This window comes from Gymnodraco acuticeps, unplaced genomic scaffold, assembly GCF_902827175.1.
Source record: "Gymnodraco acuticeps unplaced genomic scaffold, fGymAcu1.1, whole genome shotgun sequence".
Taxonomy (NCBI): domain Eukaryota; kingdom Metazoa; phylum Chordata; class Actinopteri; order Perciformes; family Bathydraconidae; genus Gymnodraco; species Gymnodraco acuticeps.
In genome coordinates, this window is record NW_022990042.1 from 6,593,188 (window position 1) to 6,611,183 (window position 17,996).

Here is a 17,996-nt window from a genome sequence, read left to right on the forward strand (position 1 = left end):
TTGACAAACAACGAGTAAAATCCCCTCTCACCTTGGTCAGGGCCTGGTCCGTCTTCTCCGGGTTGCTTGCGGTGCGCCTGAGTGACATCACTGAGGGGGAGGGGCATGTACTGAAGAGTGAAGTTGCTATTAGGCAGAGGGGAGGAAGGACAAAGATAATATTACCCTTGCAACAACAAACTGGAGGAATTATGATGTTAACAAGAACAAACAGGAACACACCAAGGGCTTTTATAACACTTGTCTTCGATTCCCTAATATACGCAAATGCACACACACATTTAAACAAACTTCACACATGAAAAGAAAAAGAACTGGCATAACCGCGTCAGAGGGCTGAGTGAAAACGCTGTGTAAGAGTCAACTCTTGACAGAGATGGTTATCCGTCCGTGTGAATGTTATCCCCTCTTCAAAAGGTTTTTTGTGTGTGTGTGTTGTGTGTGTGTTTGTCTTACTGCTCCAGCGCCCTCGCCACGTCTTGGAAGCCCATTGCTGTGGTGTTGTTGCGATCCCACGTCACACTCCTAAAAGGGATCAAACCAGAAGGAAATAGGGGGAGACAGATGAAGGAAGGAGAAGATGAGTAACTTTCTAATGCTCCTCCTAATTATTGAAATAACATAAACACATATTATAAAATATATAATTGTATGTTTAAAAAAATATACATAGACAAAAACTGTTCTTTTATTTTCCTTCATTGAAAACGTAACGGCTTTGTAATCCATTCGGCACAAATCCAAGTGTGCATATTTTAGACCCCCTCTCTACCCATGAATAAAACAATATATTTGTTTCCTTTTATACAACCCAACTCTTCTTGTGTTGAACCATTATAGCAGCAAAGCAGTTGCATTGTACATGTAAACCTACTTTGCAATAAACCTGACTCTGAACAAACACGGCTAACATCACAGTAAATGCACTTATCTGACCACACACACACACACTCCATAAAAGGATTAACAAGACGAGTCCATATCCCGACATTAAGAATGCATGGTGCAGCTAATGAGCTTCTGTTATTCCACGGTGCAGATTCTCCACCTACACTCGGCTCTGTCTAACTCCTGTTTTTAATATATCACTCATTTCTCAGCCCGATTCCTTTCAACCATCTTCCTCCTCCTTCCCTCGACTCCCTCTGCCCCAGAAACTCAAATCAGCTAAAGTTAAATCTGACTCCTTAGGTGTCTCTTTCTCCTCCTAATTTTCTCCATCTGTAGTTCATATCAAAACCATTTTCCTCCACCCAAATGCTTCCATCCGACCCCTGTAGCACTACTGTCCTCCTTTCCCCTTCAACTCAGAGTTTCCATCTGTTCCTTTCGTTCCAAAACACACCAAAAAAAACACTCGTCTGCCCTCAGTCTTTTTCATTTCTGATGAATACATGGTATGCCTGAAGGCTATTCCTAGCTATACCTCCACCTTCTCTGTCTCACCTTCTTACAGATTCAGAATACGCTATTCGTCCCACAGCAGGGAATTTTACAGTGTTCCAGCAAAGCAGTCAGTTAGGGCTGTCCATATCAAATGGGAGGGCCAGGCCCTCCCATTTGATATTCCTGCCCACCCCCAATAAACAACGTTTTTATTATTTAAAAACCTTTAAAAATATATATATATATATTTGTTTAATTATAAATAAACGGTGAACTGTTATGTTTACAATGTATGTGATGTCAGATAGTAACAAAAAAAAAATCGCAGGCTACATCAGATAAATTCATGTCTCTGTTGTGATTTGTGATTTCGTCCACATTTAGACCAATCACAGCGTCACACTCTGCGTCGCCTATTCTGGATTTGTTTATTGTTTATTGTGCATTCTGTAGACGTCCATTTCTGTTTGAATTACAAAATGGACATCAGAAATTGGCTTAAAAGGATTTATTAAAACTAAATAGTGGATGAAAGAACTGCAGCCGATGCAAACTTGCTGGCGACCCTGCACCGGCCGTTGCAGCAGCACGCCTTAAATGTCACAAGCTTAAAACCACGGGGCTGAGTTAGCGAGCCCAATCCTTGACTCATCAAGGCGGCCGCCTCCAACGCTGTCCTCCGAGGCACAGCTCCTTGTGCCCCTACCGTCACCACCTGCGTTGCCACACCCTGTACCACACCCCCAGCATCCTCCTCCTTGCCGGTGGCCTCCACTACAGACGCTACCTGCAGCACATCAACAGGTACTATTGGGCCAGAAACCGCTCCAAGACCAACAGCCCCAGATGATCTTGGGGTTAATAAACCCAAGCAGGTGAAAACAATGGATCGTTTTCCAGGGAGATTGTTTTCAGGAAAGAAGCGCACTTTTGCCGCTTGCATGGTACAAACAACAGACCATGGCTTGAATATTCGTTAAAAGCAGACGCAGCCTTTTGTTCCCCTGTAGACAGTTTAAAGTAAAATACGTCTTCATCTGATGCGGCTTTTACTGTTCAAAGTTTTTGCGACTGGAAACACGCATTACAGACTGATAAAGGGACTGCTAAGACATCCCGCATCAAAAGAACACATTTCATGTGAGATTTGTGGAGAGAGGAGACAGATACGCGAGGAAACAAATAAATAAATTAGTACTTGGGTGCAGATCAGCTGCACGGAGCCGTTATTACGTGTCAGCTGTCGTTGATATTATTGCTTTTTAGCTGTCCCAACCATACTCCCTCTCCAGTGGTTGGGCAAGTTACTTCCAAAATGTAATATATTACATATTACTCTCTTTTGAAAGTAATAAGTTACATTACAATATGACTGTCTCTGAATGTAATGAGTTTACAACTACTTTTAGTTACTTTTGAGTTACTTACTTCACCAAAAATAACCGCAAAAGAATGGCTAGGTATTTAAATGCTAAAATGTAGTTTAGTGCAGCTCATTATACATCCAGTGAAGGGCAATGTGGTATAGCATACTGTGTAGGCCCCTTAAGGCTACTAACAACTTGTATTACACGGCTTAGTTGAATACTGGATTCTGATTGTAACTTCTTAACATGTGACACGTTGTTAATACAGCAGTACAGACCACTGTCAAGGACTATAATGAAGGTTGCTAAGGAGGATCAAGAAAGAGAAAGGAAAAGAGGTTAAAAGACGGAGCGCTGGGCGTCAGATAAAGGCACCAGAAGAAGGCAGAGAGGAAGCAAACAATAGTATATGGCCATGTTCAGGCCCGGTTCCAGAACAAAATGACTCGGGGTGCCATCTGAGATTACAGGGGGCGCAGCAGTAGCATGTTTAAATGAGCAATAGTGGCCGGCAACAGCAATGAAAAATAGCATTGATGGTCCCAATGAACAGATTATGGGCATTTGTCTGTTTTGAAACCAAGGCAAGTGAGAACATTAATCCTGAAATATGTCATATAGTCCAAAGTGGACTATGGCAAGGAAAAGCACAACAGCTTCAAAACTGTACTGATAAAACAAAGGAGAACATATTGTAAATCAAGGCACATATTATTTGAACCAGCTCATGCTTTGAAATGGCAAACATTGAAAAGCAAACGTATTATTAAAACCATGTACTACATCATCACCTTGGTCCCATCATATACTCTGGGAAGAGAATATTTACTGTGCTTGAAAACTGGTATCACATCATCATGTGAGGTTGACTTTGTGACCTGGAGAACATTTCAGCTGCAACATTAGCTCGTTGATGTATGTAAGCTCGGGATATGAGATATTTTTGTAGCCATTCGTGGTGAAGGCATCTGTGCTATTGTATGCATTATGTTTGACCCAACATGTCTACAGGCATGGCAGAATATGAATCTATTTTCACATGAATATTCCCTGTCTATTTGTATACCACGAGCTGCAAAATGACCGCCTAACCCCCACTGTACAGGCAGGGTACTTGTTTAGATATACCTGGGCAGGCTCTGTTTTGCCGTGGTATCCTGGCACCTGCGGGCCGCAGAGGGGCGGCGTAGTTTGGGGAGACGAAGACTTGCTGCTCCGGGGGGCGAGTCAGGGGAGGAGTACGCTAGTGTCCACCAACAACGGAGGGTAACGTGAATGTCCCCATCTGACCTGTTGCTAACTGTCTGCAGTAGATGCACTGTTGCTGGCGTTTAGTGATGGTTGCTTTAACCATTTTCGTATAAATGATCATCCACAGATGTGTGTCACTGCTGTGGAAGCACTTTGGAAATGATGCACGCGCAGCGGGCAGGTCACGCGCACCTGACACAATTTGTTGTTTGTATTTTTCGCTCCGTTCTCTTTTTTGAATAGAGGGGTGCATAACATTCAACTGCCTGAAGATCCCGACGCGAAGCCCTGAAGGGTAAACACCAGGTTTACTAATCTACCCGCACAATTTGTCTGGTGTCGGAATGTCCTCGCTATGTTACATTCTTAAAAAACAAAACACCATTTAATTTCGGGTTGAAATGTGTTGTAAACTGCGTTACTGGGCATTGTAACGGGGTAATATATTACCCACATTTCATAAGTAATGCGTTACATTACTTTGTTACAGCAAAAAGTAATATATTACTGTAACTCCGTTACTTTTGTAACGCGTTACACCCAACACTGTCCCTCTCAGAGGTGACCACGATTCACTCCACAGCAGGTCCGAGTCAGGCAGTGGGCTCTTCCTGTCGCTGTTTGAGTATACGGTGCAGACAAAGATGCAGAGTTGGCCAAAATAATGGAAAGCATTCCCCACACAGCAACGTACACCTCTCACGACATGCACAATGCCATAATAGAACTAACAGCAGTTCATCGTCTCCGTCTCTTACTATTTCTCTCCGAGTGCAACGATGAGGAAGCTGCCATCCTTAACCAGTGTGCCTTGCGCTGCACTGCCCAACAAAAAACGGGGGGGAAAAAAGAATATCGAAATTGAAAACCCGAATAGTACTACAACGAACGAATATTCGGATACAGCCCTAGTAGCAGGGAAGATAAAAGGCAAAATAAATTCAGTAGACTAACATATTAATTAAAAAGGCAATAAGTAGCACCGTAAAAAGAAAATGAGCAAACATATCAAAGTACTATGATAACATTATGTTATATATGACTGTCTTGCAATCAACGTTTATTTAAAGCTAAGGAAGTTCATTTTTTGTTTCACATCATTTATCATATAATACCCCTTATTATTACTGCGATGAATATGATTTTGTATAACTTATTTTCAGTTTTTAATATTTGCCTGTTTTTCTACAATTACCATTATTTATGTATGTATATACAGTGGGGCAAAAAAGTATTAATTTGCAAATAATTCTTTAAAATCAGACAATTTGATATTCTGGATTTTTTTCTCATTCTGTCTCTCATAGTTGAAGTGTACCTAGGATGAAAATTACAGGCCTCTCATCTTTGTAAGTGGGAGAACTTGCACAATTGGTGGCTGACTAAATACTTTTTTGCCCCACTGTATGTTCTGTTTTAGTTTCATTTTTTAAAAATTATTATTACAATATTTTTCTTTATGTTATTTAAAGTCTAGCATGGACAAACCAAGCAAAAAAGCTTAAAAAAAAAAAAAAAAAGTTTACAAACAGTGAATTAGCAGCCAGTTTTAAAGGTGAGGTAGGTACGTTTGAGAAACCGGCTCGAGATACACTTTTTGTTATATTCCATGGAATGCTCTTAACATCCCGATAGCAATGAATATCTGAAGTGCTTTGACAACAAATCCATTAAAAAATGTCATCTGTGGAAGCCGTAGTACTGTAAAAGTCAGCCTTCCATCTGTGCACAAACTTATCTCGTGCCCTCATTGGTCATGTGCGCGTTCGTGTGTGTTGGAGGAGGGGCTCTGTTAGGAAGTGGCAGATTTGTTCCGGCTGTGTATTTTCAAATTCTAGCGCACTCGAGCTGGTTTCTCCAAAATTACCTACCCCACCTTTAACATTTCTCTCTCATCCTCTTTCTCTGAAGCACTACATTGAACACAGTGTTTTGTCTCAAAGCAACCTCAGTATATCCTCTCCTCAAATCATACCTACATTTCCCTGAAACCTTTTTCCTTCATCTGCCCTCTAACCAGGCAATAGGACTGTTTAACTCCTGAGCTGTGCCCTCCCCAACATAAGTCTATAGTACATACATATGTCTGCCCCTATTGTTACTCTAAGTGAACTTCTTCCTCACCCTTTGCAGTCAATATGTTGATCTATCCTTGGGCAACATACTTAACTTGCATCATTGCATCACTTTCACAATTGTATGCCTTTTTCCTTTTATATCTTAAAGTGGACCTATCATGCTATATTTGAAACATATATTGTAGGGCCATACCTATATAAAGTATATAAATATATAAATTTTTTCAAAATACCAAACAGATCCTGCATTTTAGCCATGCCTCATTTCGCTCTATCCAGCCCTGTTTTTGCAGGGGGCTGATTCTGTGAGCTGCAGCTGACCACGCCCCCCTGCAGGAGAGAGAAGTTGGCAGTTACTTTGGCATTAGGGCAGGGATATCTAGATACGTTCCAAGGTTTGACATCATGAATTGTGCTACTTTTAAAGCAAGCAACGATGTTTTCAAATCTGTAATCAAAAATCTCCTCAAAAACACTCTCGAAGCAGTTCCTGCCGTTGCTACGTTAGTTCAAACAGTAACAACGGACTATTTTTCTTAGCGGATGCATGTCAATTTAAATCAATATATACAACTATTTTTTAAATCAATAAAATCATTTTCTAAATCTATAAAAGCATTTCAATTAATATTGGGAGTCATATTGTTACTTTGTCGAGAATGTGGCCATGTAATAAGCGGGATAATGTGCACATTGCATAATGTGCCTTCATGCCGATCTACAGTAGATCCCTCCGCTTCGCGTCGAGCTCCTGATCAGCCTGTCGGTGTTCTTTTCCCCATAATGACCGCGTCGCTGCACATTATCCCTGACATATGATTATAGAGTCATTATTCATTTGTTTTAAAGCAGGAGGCGCAAAAGCTTGCCTCGGGGAGGGAGAAAAAGAGCCACAGCGGAGAATAAACAGAAGGGCAACCATGGCAACCATGCAAGGGAAGTCTTCTTCGCTGCTTTTGTGGCAGACTACAGCGCCACTTACAGGCCTGGCATATGTACTACAGCGTCTCCACCGCTTTCGAGCAGCAATGGCCGGCCGTGTCCCAACCTCTCATTCCCCTGATAGGTGGAGAATTGACCAATAGCCGTAGCACCACTTTACTGACGTCAGTAAAGTGTTCAGATCTGGATCAGTCTGTATCAGATCCGTTGCAGCCCCTTTTTTAGAGATTTGAGTATGGAGGAAAATAAAGTGGGTTATGTTTTCTGACACTTGGTGAGTTCCCTGGAACACCGGGGACACATATTCATGTATAAAAGCAGCCTGTCCTCCTACAAAAAACGACCATATAGGTGGATTGTTCAGCAGCTAAATACGACCCAGAGTCACGTTTTAAAGTGTAGCACCTCTAGTGGTCGTGTAAGAAACAACATGCTCCTGTCGATCGCAAACGCTCCGGAGGGTCGTTTATTCACAAATAACCCTCTCTGGAAAATCCGAAATTGTGGAATAGTTTGGCCATTAAAATGCTTTTTTATTAGATTTCTAGAGAGAAGTGTATATTGTAGGGGTGTAACGGTATCCGTATTCGTCCCGTACCGTCACGGTTCAGACGTCACGGTTCGGCACGCAGTCACACGACGAATACGCCTTTTTTTTACGAGTGGGAAAAAAGTCTGTCATTGAGGGCAGTATCCATTACACTATATATAATCCAGGGGGCGGTATTGCGCCTAAAAGCTGTTTGCCAGCCGCCCTTAAACAACAAATGAAGAACAAGAAGAAAACACAACAAAACAAACAAAATACAAGATGAAGAAAAGTTAGTATGGCGATTTCAGATAACACAGGAGCTAGAACCCACCTGCTTCTTTTAAATCAGCTGTGTGGGAACATTTCGGGTTCCCTGTGGACTACAATAACGATGGAGTGGTGCGAGTGGTGGATCGGACGAGTGGTGGATCGGACGAGGACGGTGTGTCACCGTTGTTCTACAGTGGTGCGGTATGCTAATGGTAACACACGCCAAACATGCTAAATCATATCAGAAGGCATCACCCAGATTTGCAATCACCGGAGCCCGGCAAAAGACAGCAGCAGTTCAACAGCTGATCCCCGCTGTTTTTAAGAAGCCAATAGACATGAGAGCCGAGAGACCAAAATAAATAACGGAAGCTTTTGGCATATGTTTTTCAACGACTTTGCGCTCTTGAAACACGTTCTTATTATTTATGATGTAATATTTTCAAGACATTCTTTTTAGTTTTACAGTTTGATGAAACCTTTTTGTTTGACATCAGCCATTATAGATAATATGGCCATCTGAGTGTACTGTGTATGGTTTGTTTTTAACTGTTTAATACAGTTAATTATTCAAAATGTCAGAGTTCTTTATTTTTAAACTGAAACTTGCACTACTGTTCAAACATAAATAACAACAAACCTGGAATTATGCATTTGGGACTTTTTTTTGCTTTTTCTTGTTGTACCGAACCGTACCGAACCGTGACCTCCAAACCGAGGTACGAACCGAACCGTGACTTCTGTGAACCGTTACACCCCTAGTATATTGTACTTTTATAATCTACGTCCAGTGGATGTGTAGGATCTACAGTTTGATAGATATACGAAGATGATTTGAGGTCTCGCCAGGAGAACGTGTACTGTATATGGGGCAGCTTCCATGTAAAGTTAGCGTGGGTGAAAACAGTATTTCCGGTCTCGAAGTTTTCATAATAAAACCGGAAGTATTCCCCACACTGTCAAATGATTACACAGTGATATCTCCATTACTCATCCACTAGAAAACATCAGTTTATCCTTGTTAATTACACAATATTGATTGGTTTAAATTGTGTACAATGCTTTTGTGTTTTTAACCTTCGATTCGGAGAAACAAATAGTTTTTTCGGAGTTTAGACACTACAGAGTTTCCGAAGACACTACACTACCCAGAATCCCCAGCTACCGTTTGGGACTACAACATCAGCCTTGCTTTACAAACCCCGTGATTAGCCCTCAAGCTCTGTGATTGGATGTTGGAGTGGCAGTGCGACAAGGTTACGCCGAGTGTCAAACAGCTCTTTGAAATGGAATGGAACCACGCCAGACTATCCAAAACTGGACTTGGACGGGTCCAGCCCAGCACCCCCCCCCATCCCCCCCAGAATTACACATGCTGGCTATTGTGTGTTTCGCAACATGTTCTATGGCACGTCTCTACTGGGAATTGTAGATTTAAAAGACATTTTCGTATTTCCCACAATTAGAAGTTGCCAGTATTAAACTGTATACATCCCTGGAGGTTTAGGGGATACGAAACACATTGGTGTTATCAAATTTAAAACATATAATTAATACATGGGTGAAAATGGCTTGTGTGGGCAGCATTAATATACCCACATGACAGCTAAGGTCAGAAGAGCTTAATTTAACAGCTGGTCTTATGTCTGTGACCCCTCCTGTTGTTAATTGATAAGCCTGAAACATGCACTTGTCAAGGTTCAGATGCACATTTAGCAAATATGGCAGTAGCCATCGATCATCTTAAGATAAGATACTTTATTGATCCCAAGTTGGGAAATGTTTTTGTTACAGCAGCATGTACTACTTTGTTCTACTCCACTACAATTCAGAGGTTAACCTGGAATTTTTACTCTACTACATTTATTTTTGTTACTTTTCAGATTCTGATTAATGATGTGAAATATAAACAACCCTTAAATCAGACTTTAGTTACACCTGAGTAAAATTCAGCCTTATCAGTTTGTCTGTTTTGCACATCCTCCTGTTAATATCTTTGGACGTCCTGCACTAAACTGTTTTATTGTAGAGATCACTACAGTATCTTCTTGATATTTTCTATTCTATATTTCTATCATTGACCCCTATTTTGTATGAAGGCTACTCTTAATATTTAAATGTTTTCATCAAATATAACTTATTCAACAACTACATTCAATAACGTGCTTTAACCACTAGGAGGTGCGGTTTAAGAAACCAGTGGTCTAGTTAATAAAACATAATAATATCAAACATAATATGACTATTCACTTTATTGTGAAATTAAAACAGAACGGTAAAGGAAAATACAGTTTCAGTCTCTCGATGTGAAGCTTATGCATTGTACCATGAACTTGTATAGACCTGTAACAGTCAACTGCATGAGGAGTTGGAAAGGTAGTTCAGAAAATCAGTAATATCTTTAAAAACTACAAAAAAGTCCCTTTCTATCAGCTGTGCACCGTTATGGTGTAAATACAGACTATCTACTAATTGGATCAAATATAAAAGTCAGCCGAATTAGTGTTGATACTGCAAGGAGACGTATTGTGTGAAAAGAAATGGAAGATGTTGTTTAATTGTTGATATATTTATGGTCCACGTCACGTATTCAGTTTTGGCGGCATCTCTTCAAGTTTGTCAAAAGGTCTTCTGATCAGGGCTCTATAAATAAATATCTACGGCAGATATGTCATATTTAATGCAGCCGAACCGTGTATTACAATGCCGTTATGTGATGACTTCCAAAGAGAAAAGCAAGAACACTCGGAATAAAGTATTATTTAATTTTTTTTTAAATGTTTTCCGATTTCATATCACATAAACACCATATCCCGACGTGCATTGTGGCGTGATTTTAGCCTATCAAAACCTCTGAAAAAAGAAATGTGTCTCTCAGAATCGAAAGAGAAAAACCTATGGGAAAAACACAAAAGCATTGTACACAATTTAAACCAATTAATGTCATATAATTAACAAGGATAAACTGATGTTTTTTAGTGGATGAGTACTGCAGATATCACTGTTAAATCATTTGATCATTGGTTTTATTATGAAAACGTCGAGACCGGAAATACTGTTTTCAACCCGTAACTTTACATGGAAGCTTGCCGCATATACACATTCTCCTGACGAAACCTCAAATCATCTTCGTAATATCTATCAAACTATAGATCCTACATATCGACTGGACGTGGATTCTAAAAGTACAATATATACTTCTCGCTAGAAATCTAATCATAAAGCGTTTTAATGGCCAAACTATCCTACAATTTAGGATTTTACAGAGAGGGTTATTTGTGAATAAACAACCCTCTGTAACGTTTGCATTCAACGGGAGCACTAGAGGCCGACAACTTTAAAACGTAATTATAGGTCGTATTAAGCGCTTGAACAATCGACCCATTTGGTCGTATGAGTTGGAGGACTTGTTGTATAAAAGACATACAAAAGTGCATTTTGCATGATAGGTCCCCTTTAAGTATTTTTTAGCTTGCAGGAGCCCTGGCACTTAAGATATGCATTGCCAATAACTAAACTGTAGCTTTTGTGCAAATGACAATCAAGCCTTCTTTGAACCTCTTTTCTTTATGCCTTTGCTCTTTTGTTATAGATGTGCTCTGATCTGCAGGGAATTCACTCCTTCACTCGTCTTTGTTTTGAAGAGGCCATACTAATAATAATAATAATAATAACTTGGATTTCTATAGCGCCTTTCATAATACCCAAGGTCGCTTTACAAGGAAGAACAGGAGTATAAACAAACATAACATAACAAAAGGCAGTCAGACAAAAACAACAAATAGATTTGGGGCCGAAGTCCTTGGCAGACAGATGGGACTTGAGGGCCCTTTTGAAGGCGTCAAGTGTGGGGATGTTGTGGATCTCCGCAGGGAGAGCGTTCCAGAGAGTGGGGGCTGCCATACTGAAGGCTCTATCCCCGAAGGTTCACAGGTTGGTGCGGGGGGCCAAAGTCTGAAGACCGCAGGCTCCGGGGTAGGGCATGTGGGAAGAACAGCGAGCCAGCTAGCAGCTAGCACCATTAGCCTGGTAGAAACCGGACCTCGAACCTCAGCAGCGGTGATGGCAAACCCCCCACTTGAGATGGCAGGACTGAGGGAGGGTTCGTGGGTAGTCCAGGGAGCGGGACAGAGAGGAGCCCAGTTGGCGTATTCCAGAGCGGGGATTCCACGGATAGCAGAGCACGACGGTGAGCTCGTTTTGCTAATGGCAGGACGGCAGAGGCTAGGAACTAAACAGCAGCCAAACATAATCAGCTGAGCAACGGAGATGGCAGAAACACAAAACCAGAGCAGAACAATCTTTTCGCTGTGTATGTGAAAAAGATTTGACGGCAGGGAGTGATAGACATGAGGAATAAGCGTTGGCAAGAAGAGCGGCGAAAAACACGCCAGCGTCCCCTCTTGCCAACTTCCGGCAACTTCCGTTACACTCCGTTATACTATGTTTTTAGATTTGTTCCCCTTTCTTGTAGTGTGTTATATAGGTTTTTCTGCATGTTAATGGTGGGTGTTACCTTGGTTGGTTATTGGCTAATGGTTACACAACCAAAAAAAACAACGTCACAAAGTGGCCAAAATCTGATCAGCTCATTTTCAGACAGGTGATAAATAGATCAGGACAAAAAGAGAGAGAATTTTTGGTTCCAAAAACGTTCAGAATCTCTTTACACAGAGGGGAAACATGTTTGTGTATAAAAGATTTTGCATAATAGGTGACCTTTAACATTCAACACACACCTGAGCGTTGTATTGATCTGCAGGGCTTTGCTGAGCATCTTGGCCCCGGAGTCCTCCAGCTGGTTTCCGCTCAGGTCGACCTTCCGTAGGCAGGCATTGGAGCCCAGGGCGTTGACCATCACTGTGCCCCGCTGACGGAGCCTCGAGTCGGCCAGGGAGAGGGAGTGCAGGGCCTGGGGAGCCAAGATGAGAGAGGATGGGAGATAAATGTGAATTGATGTTTCAAGACGTGACATTAAGCGACGAAAACAATTTAACCCGACATGTATTCCAGGTAGATTATAGATAGCGCTTTCAGTTTCAAAACATCTGTGAAGGGGTCCTTGTTTTAATGATCTCTTCTAAACCTTTCATCCACGTTTTCTTTTATTGATTTTATAAAATCAATAATACAAGAACCTGGATGAAAATCAGAGTTTTTTAAAAACACAATTTTTCGGCTCTAATACGATTGCATTTGAATAATTTATTGTTGTTTTATTTGCTTAGAGAACCCGTTGCATAATAATCATCTGTATATTTGGACTTTTTTCCCCATTCAGGCCTGTGGGGAGATCATGAGTTTGGTCGTGTGTCTGCGTGCTTGTTTCTTACAGCAACTGATCAAGCATATTACGGGACCTCAGCATAATATTTGTAGCTTTCATTTATAAACACTATGCAACTAGAACTCTAGCGGTTGTGATCACTTATAACTTATGGAAATGTATTATGTTTAATATTATCATATTCTTTACTGTCATTGACTGCTGACTATTTGAGTTTCATCTACTTTCTGTTTTCTATTAGCTTTCTGATTTCAGGTGTCTTTCGATTAACTGTGGTTAACCAGTTTATAAGGTGTTTGTTTGTTCAGCTTGTGTGTCTCGTTTGATTGAGCCAGGCCTAATCTTACACGCATACACACATTTATATAGTTAAAGGCTGTTTTGCATGACGTTTTGTTTAGTGTTAGAGAACTAGTGCAGTGAGGTTTTTGTTGTTTGGTTTGTTTAATTAGTATTTACAACACAGCTCCTTTTGTTGTATTATTTTCTTTTTAAACAGCACCCACCAGGCTCTCGTTCTTTTGTTTATTAGAAGCACATTTGTTTGTAACCTTTTAGTTTGAGTTGTTAATAAATAACTTTAATTTCACCAAGAACAACTGGTGTTTGTGTTCATTCCCTTTTGCTTTCAACGTGTTGGGCCTTTACGGCCCGTCCACACGGCGGCGTGCGTTGAAGCTTCAACGCTTCTGCCCATTCACTTTGAATGGGGTGACATCACACTTTGCCGAACTGCATTGTGGGAGCGTTGCTTCGCGTTGCTCGCTTCAAAAGTTGAGCAATGTTCAACTTTTGAAGCTTCGGCGGAAGCGTCAGCCAATCAAATCATATGCCAGTAATAGCTCTAGCCAATCAAACCGCGTGCTTGTGTGTCCGGGGCGGGAGATTCATGTGATTGGTTGTTGGTCGAGTTTCAGACACGCCCGCCGGCAAGCTTCAACGCACGCCACCGTGTTACTCTTACATGTTTACATACTTTAATGTTTGTCGGCTCTGTTGTGATTGGTCAATAATGTACAATGTGTTAGAGTGCTAGCCAATAGAAGCGCCAGTGTTACGTAGTGATGTCATTATGTTAGGGAAGTTAACAAAGGAGTCTAATGGAGGCGTTTTATGCAGGTGGGGGAGTGTGTGGAGATAAACTCTCTGGAGGGATCTTTTGGATTTGAGCCTTTGCAGACTATTTACATGCACACAAACCTATGACACATTACAGGAAAGGGAAAACCCCAAAAACATAAAAGGGCCCCTATAATAGGTGAGATTTAGAGATGCTAGTAGATTTTGTGGGATTACACCAGGCTAACCGTCAGCCTCTAATTACATTTTCTTTGTTGCTAAACTAAGCCAAAGGATTAGAATGGGGCGCTACAACCAAAGCTTTGTCACACGTTAAAATGCTGCTGTATGACTTGTCATTATTTGCTGGTTGAGCTAACTCACAGACTGACTGATCTCTAATAAACTCGGGTTGCACTCAGTCAGAACCTTCACTTCCAGGCACCTGTTACTGCTCTCGCAGACATGCATCAAAGCCTAACTCAGTGCGAGAGCATCATTGTGAGCTACTGTATCACCATCAACAGTGCTATATAATTGAGTAAGCTATTTGTCATGCTGGATCTGCAGAGCGGAGAGCAGAGGGAGCCCCGGGAGCCGCACGTACACACCGAGACCTAATGAATCATCTGGAGAAGCCCAGAGACAACATGACTAGAGAGCATGTTCAGACCCTTTGTGTGTGGCAGGTAGAGACTGGGCCTCAATGACCGAGATGCAATATAAGTCATTACCGAGTGTGGATTTCAGACTGTCCTCCCCTCACAGCATCAGTCCATATGCTGGCACTTCACTTTTTATGTTTAAATATATATATGGTCAAATAATTTACAATATACAGCTGAATCTCATTAAATAAGAATATTGTAGAAAAGTTAATTAACTTAAAAAGGTGTTTAAATTATATTTTATTATTTTATGTTTATTGGAATGTTTCTCCTTTGAATTATTCTTTTATTTTGTTTATCTTTAATGTATATTTTAACATTACATTATAATGTGTTTATTATATTTTATTAGTTTTTTATGTATAATATGTTTTATTCGATCTTGACTGGAATTTCTTTTTATTAAATGTTTTATCTTCATTGCATTTGTTTCCTTTAAATTATTATGTGTATATAATATGGTAATCCTTTATTCTATCTTTATTGGACATCTTTACTTTAAATTCGTATGTTTATCTAATATTGCATACATTTTTTTTCATTTTCCCTTTATTGGACATTCTTACTTCTAAGGATAATTAAAGAGTTTTTGATTGAACCCATTTTGATTCTAAAATGCACATGAATGAGGACAGACACATTTGAACTGTGATTTTAGAGTGTGTGTGGCGCGTGTAGGCAGAGGTTTGATGTATAATCCAATCCAACTCACACACTCTTCCTCTTGCACCAAATGAACCAGTTTCTGCAGAATTTCCTCCAGCACCCTGAGGAGGCAGAGAGAAGAGGAGAGACATTCATCATGGGGGGTAATGCCTCCTCTACCATCTGTGCTGCTGGTTCCCCGCCTGCTCCGTACCTGCCCTTGATGTTGAAGTTCTTCCCCAGCATCAGGTGTTTGAGGGACGGGTGCCTTGAGAACGCTGGGATGACAGCCAGCAAGTCAGCATCTAAACCTGAACACACAACAAAACACACATAAGTGACTTCAATAAGGATTGCATGTGTACAGGTGCCAAAGAGAACAGGGTGTACGAGAGTTCATCTTTTATAAAAAAAAAACTTTCGTATCAAACTGAAACCTTTCTGGGCCGTCACACTCTGCCACATTTGGGGCTTTTAAGGCTCAGTTTTTCATCTCCTGTTCTGCTTTGGAACGAAAAATCACACTGCCCACTGAAATTCCAAAATACTCCTAATTAACTGCCCCGCTCCCACCCACTCACATCTTTCAAAAAAAGCTCAAGGATAGAGGATGCTGCCAAGAGGAAGCGGTTACCATGGCAAGATATGTCGGCGACAAAGCGTTAAATGCCTCATTCGGAGAGCGAAAAATATCCACGGTTAAATAAACCTACATGCCTCCGGTGTGAAGTGAGTTTCTTCACGTGTCAATGACAGGAAGCTATGACACCACAGAGGAGGAGAAGTGGAGAGGGCTGCACCAGAGACATATTCATTCAGAGGAATTAGGTAAAGGGAATTTCATCATCATTTTACGTCCAACTAACACACTCATCCTTGAATAATACAACCAATTTTTACATTAATTTGTCGACTCTTTTGTGTTCTTTGATTAAACACAATGTAATTAAGCTCCTTTTATGAGAAGGGCTGAAATTAGCGAACAATGTCTTAGTTGGTATTATACTTTAGAGGGGAATGTTCCATAACAAATGAGCTAATTATGAAATTGGCAAAAGACGTCAAGAGCTGCGGGAGAAAGGTTTTTCTCGCTTAGGAAGTAAAATCTTTTATATTCCTATTTGTATTTTGTGCCTCTACTGTGGCATTATTGGGTCTTGTGTCTCTCTAAAACATCTGCCGTCACTTAGTGTACATTTCTGAGATCGCCTTTTCTTAATTTCTTTTAAAGAACGCTGAAGGAAAATAATTTAGGGAATGACATAGGACTAATTTGTTTGACCATTAAACTGCTGACTGTGTCTTTGCTTAATTTGAACAGTTGGAAATCCAGCCTTGAATATATAAAAAACAAACCTCGTTATTTCATGAATTAGTGCATCATTGTTTTACAGAGCAGTGGCTTAGTTTAAGACACAATGACATCAGGTGGTTGGCATCAGCAGCTTCATTCAACTCTCACAATCATTGTTTCCTTCAACATCAACCATCAACCTATTCATACAGCTCTGACACTTCTTCCTCTGCTGAGACACTAATGTTAACACCGTTTGTTGCCGCAGCTACCCCCCACCCCCCTGACCCCCTCCTAATGTGATGAGCTTTTAGTACTGTCAATTCAACTAAGCTATAATGTTCATGTGTGTTTATCAAGGGGGATTAGCATTCCCAGCAGAATCCCTGCTGCACACATTTCCCCTGCTTATTCAAAAAGAGGAGCCTGTCCAGACAAATAGAACTGTAGAAGAAGCTATACGTCATACTTCCCTTGGCACACGTATACCTAAGTGTCATAATGGTAAATGGACTGCATTTATATAGCGCTTGTTTTGATTTGACGACATATACAAGTCAGAATTCACCCGTTCATACACTGCCATACAAAGTGTTACCTGCTTATGGAAACTAACATCAAGTAGGCGTTCAGTATCATGCCCAAGGACACATCAACATGTTGACTGCAGGAGTTAGCGAACAAACAACAGACATTCCAATTGGAGGAAAACCATCATCTTCCTGAGCAACAGCCACCACATAAAACTGTTGTTGTAAAAACATTGTACTAATTAATTTGAAAACTTAAGAGCTCTTAACATCCTCAAAACCAATAGTGACTCACATGTAGAGCCTCCTTTAACAAGGTACTTCAACTGTTTAGGCATTCACTTCAACAATGTTGGGGTATGCAAACAGACATCCTGACTTGTAGTCTCTAGAATGGCACAAGCTCTAAAGCAGGGGTGGGGAACCTCCGGCCCCCGGGCCGTAAACAGCCCGCCAGACCATTTGGTACGGCCCTCGAGGTAAAAAAATTAAAGAAATCTAGACCGCAAAAAAATTAAACAAGCGAGTGCCTGTTTTTCCTGACCAAGGTCAGGGTCCTTGAACACAACACAAGCCTAAAGTGTCATCACGTGGTATATGTCTCGTCTGACAGGGGCCGTTTCTCAATCGCGAGGAAACTGGCTTCCAAGCCAATATTTCAAGGATACTACGTCATCGAGTGCCGCC

At 40.9% G+C, this 17,996-nt stretch overlaps 1 protein-coding gene across 1 annotated transcript in view; it reads right to left on the reverse strand.

Moving 5' to 3' along the window:
• carmil3 (capping protein regulator and myosin 1 linker 3) overlaps positions 1 to 17,996 on the reverse strand; it is a gene marked incomplete in the record, with an annotated part of 121,085 nt that overhangs the window by 18,629 nt on the left and 84,460 nt on the right. The window contains 6 exon segments of the mRNA XM_034215344.1: positions 32 to 67; positions 69 to 126; positions 457 to 525; positions 12,566 to 12,738; positions 15,553 to 15,607; positions 15,700 to 15,796. Coding sequence (XP_034071235.1) covers positions 32 to 67; positions 69 to 126; positions 457 to 525; positions 12,566 to 12,738; positions 15,553 to 15,607; positions 15,700 to 15,796 — 488 coding nt within the window.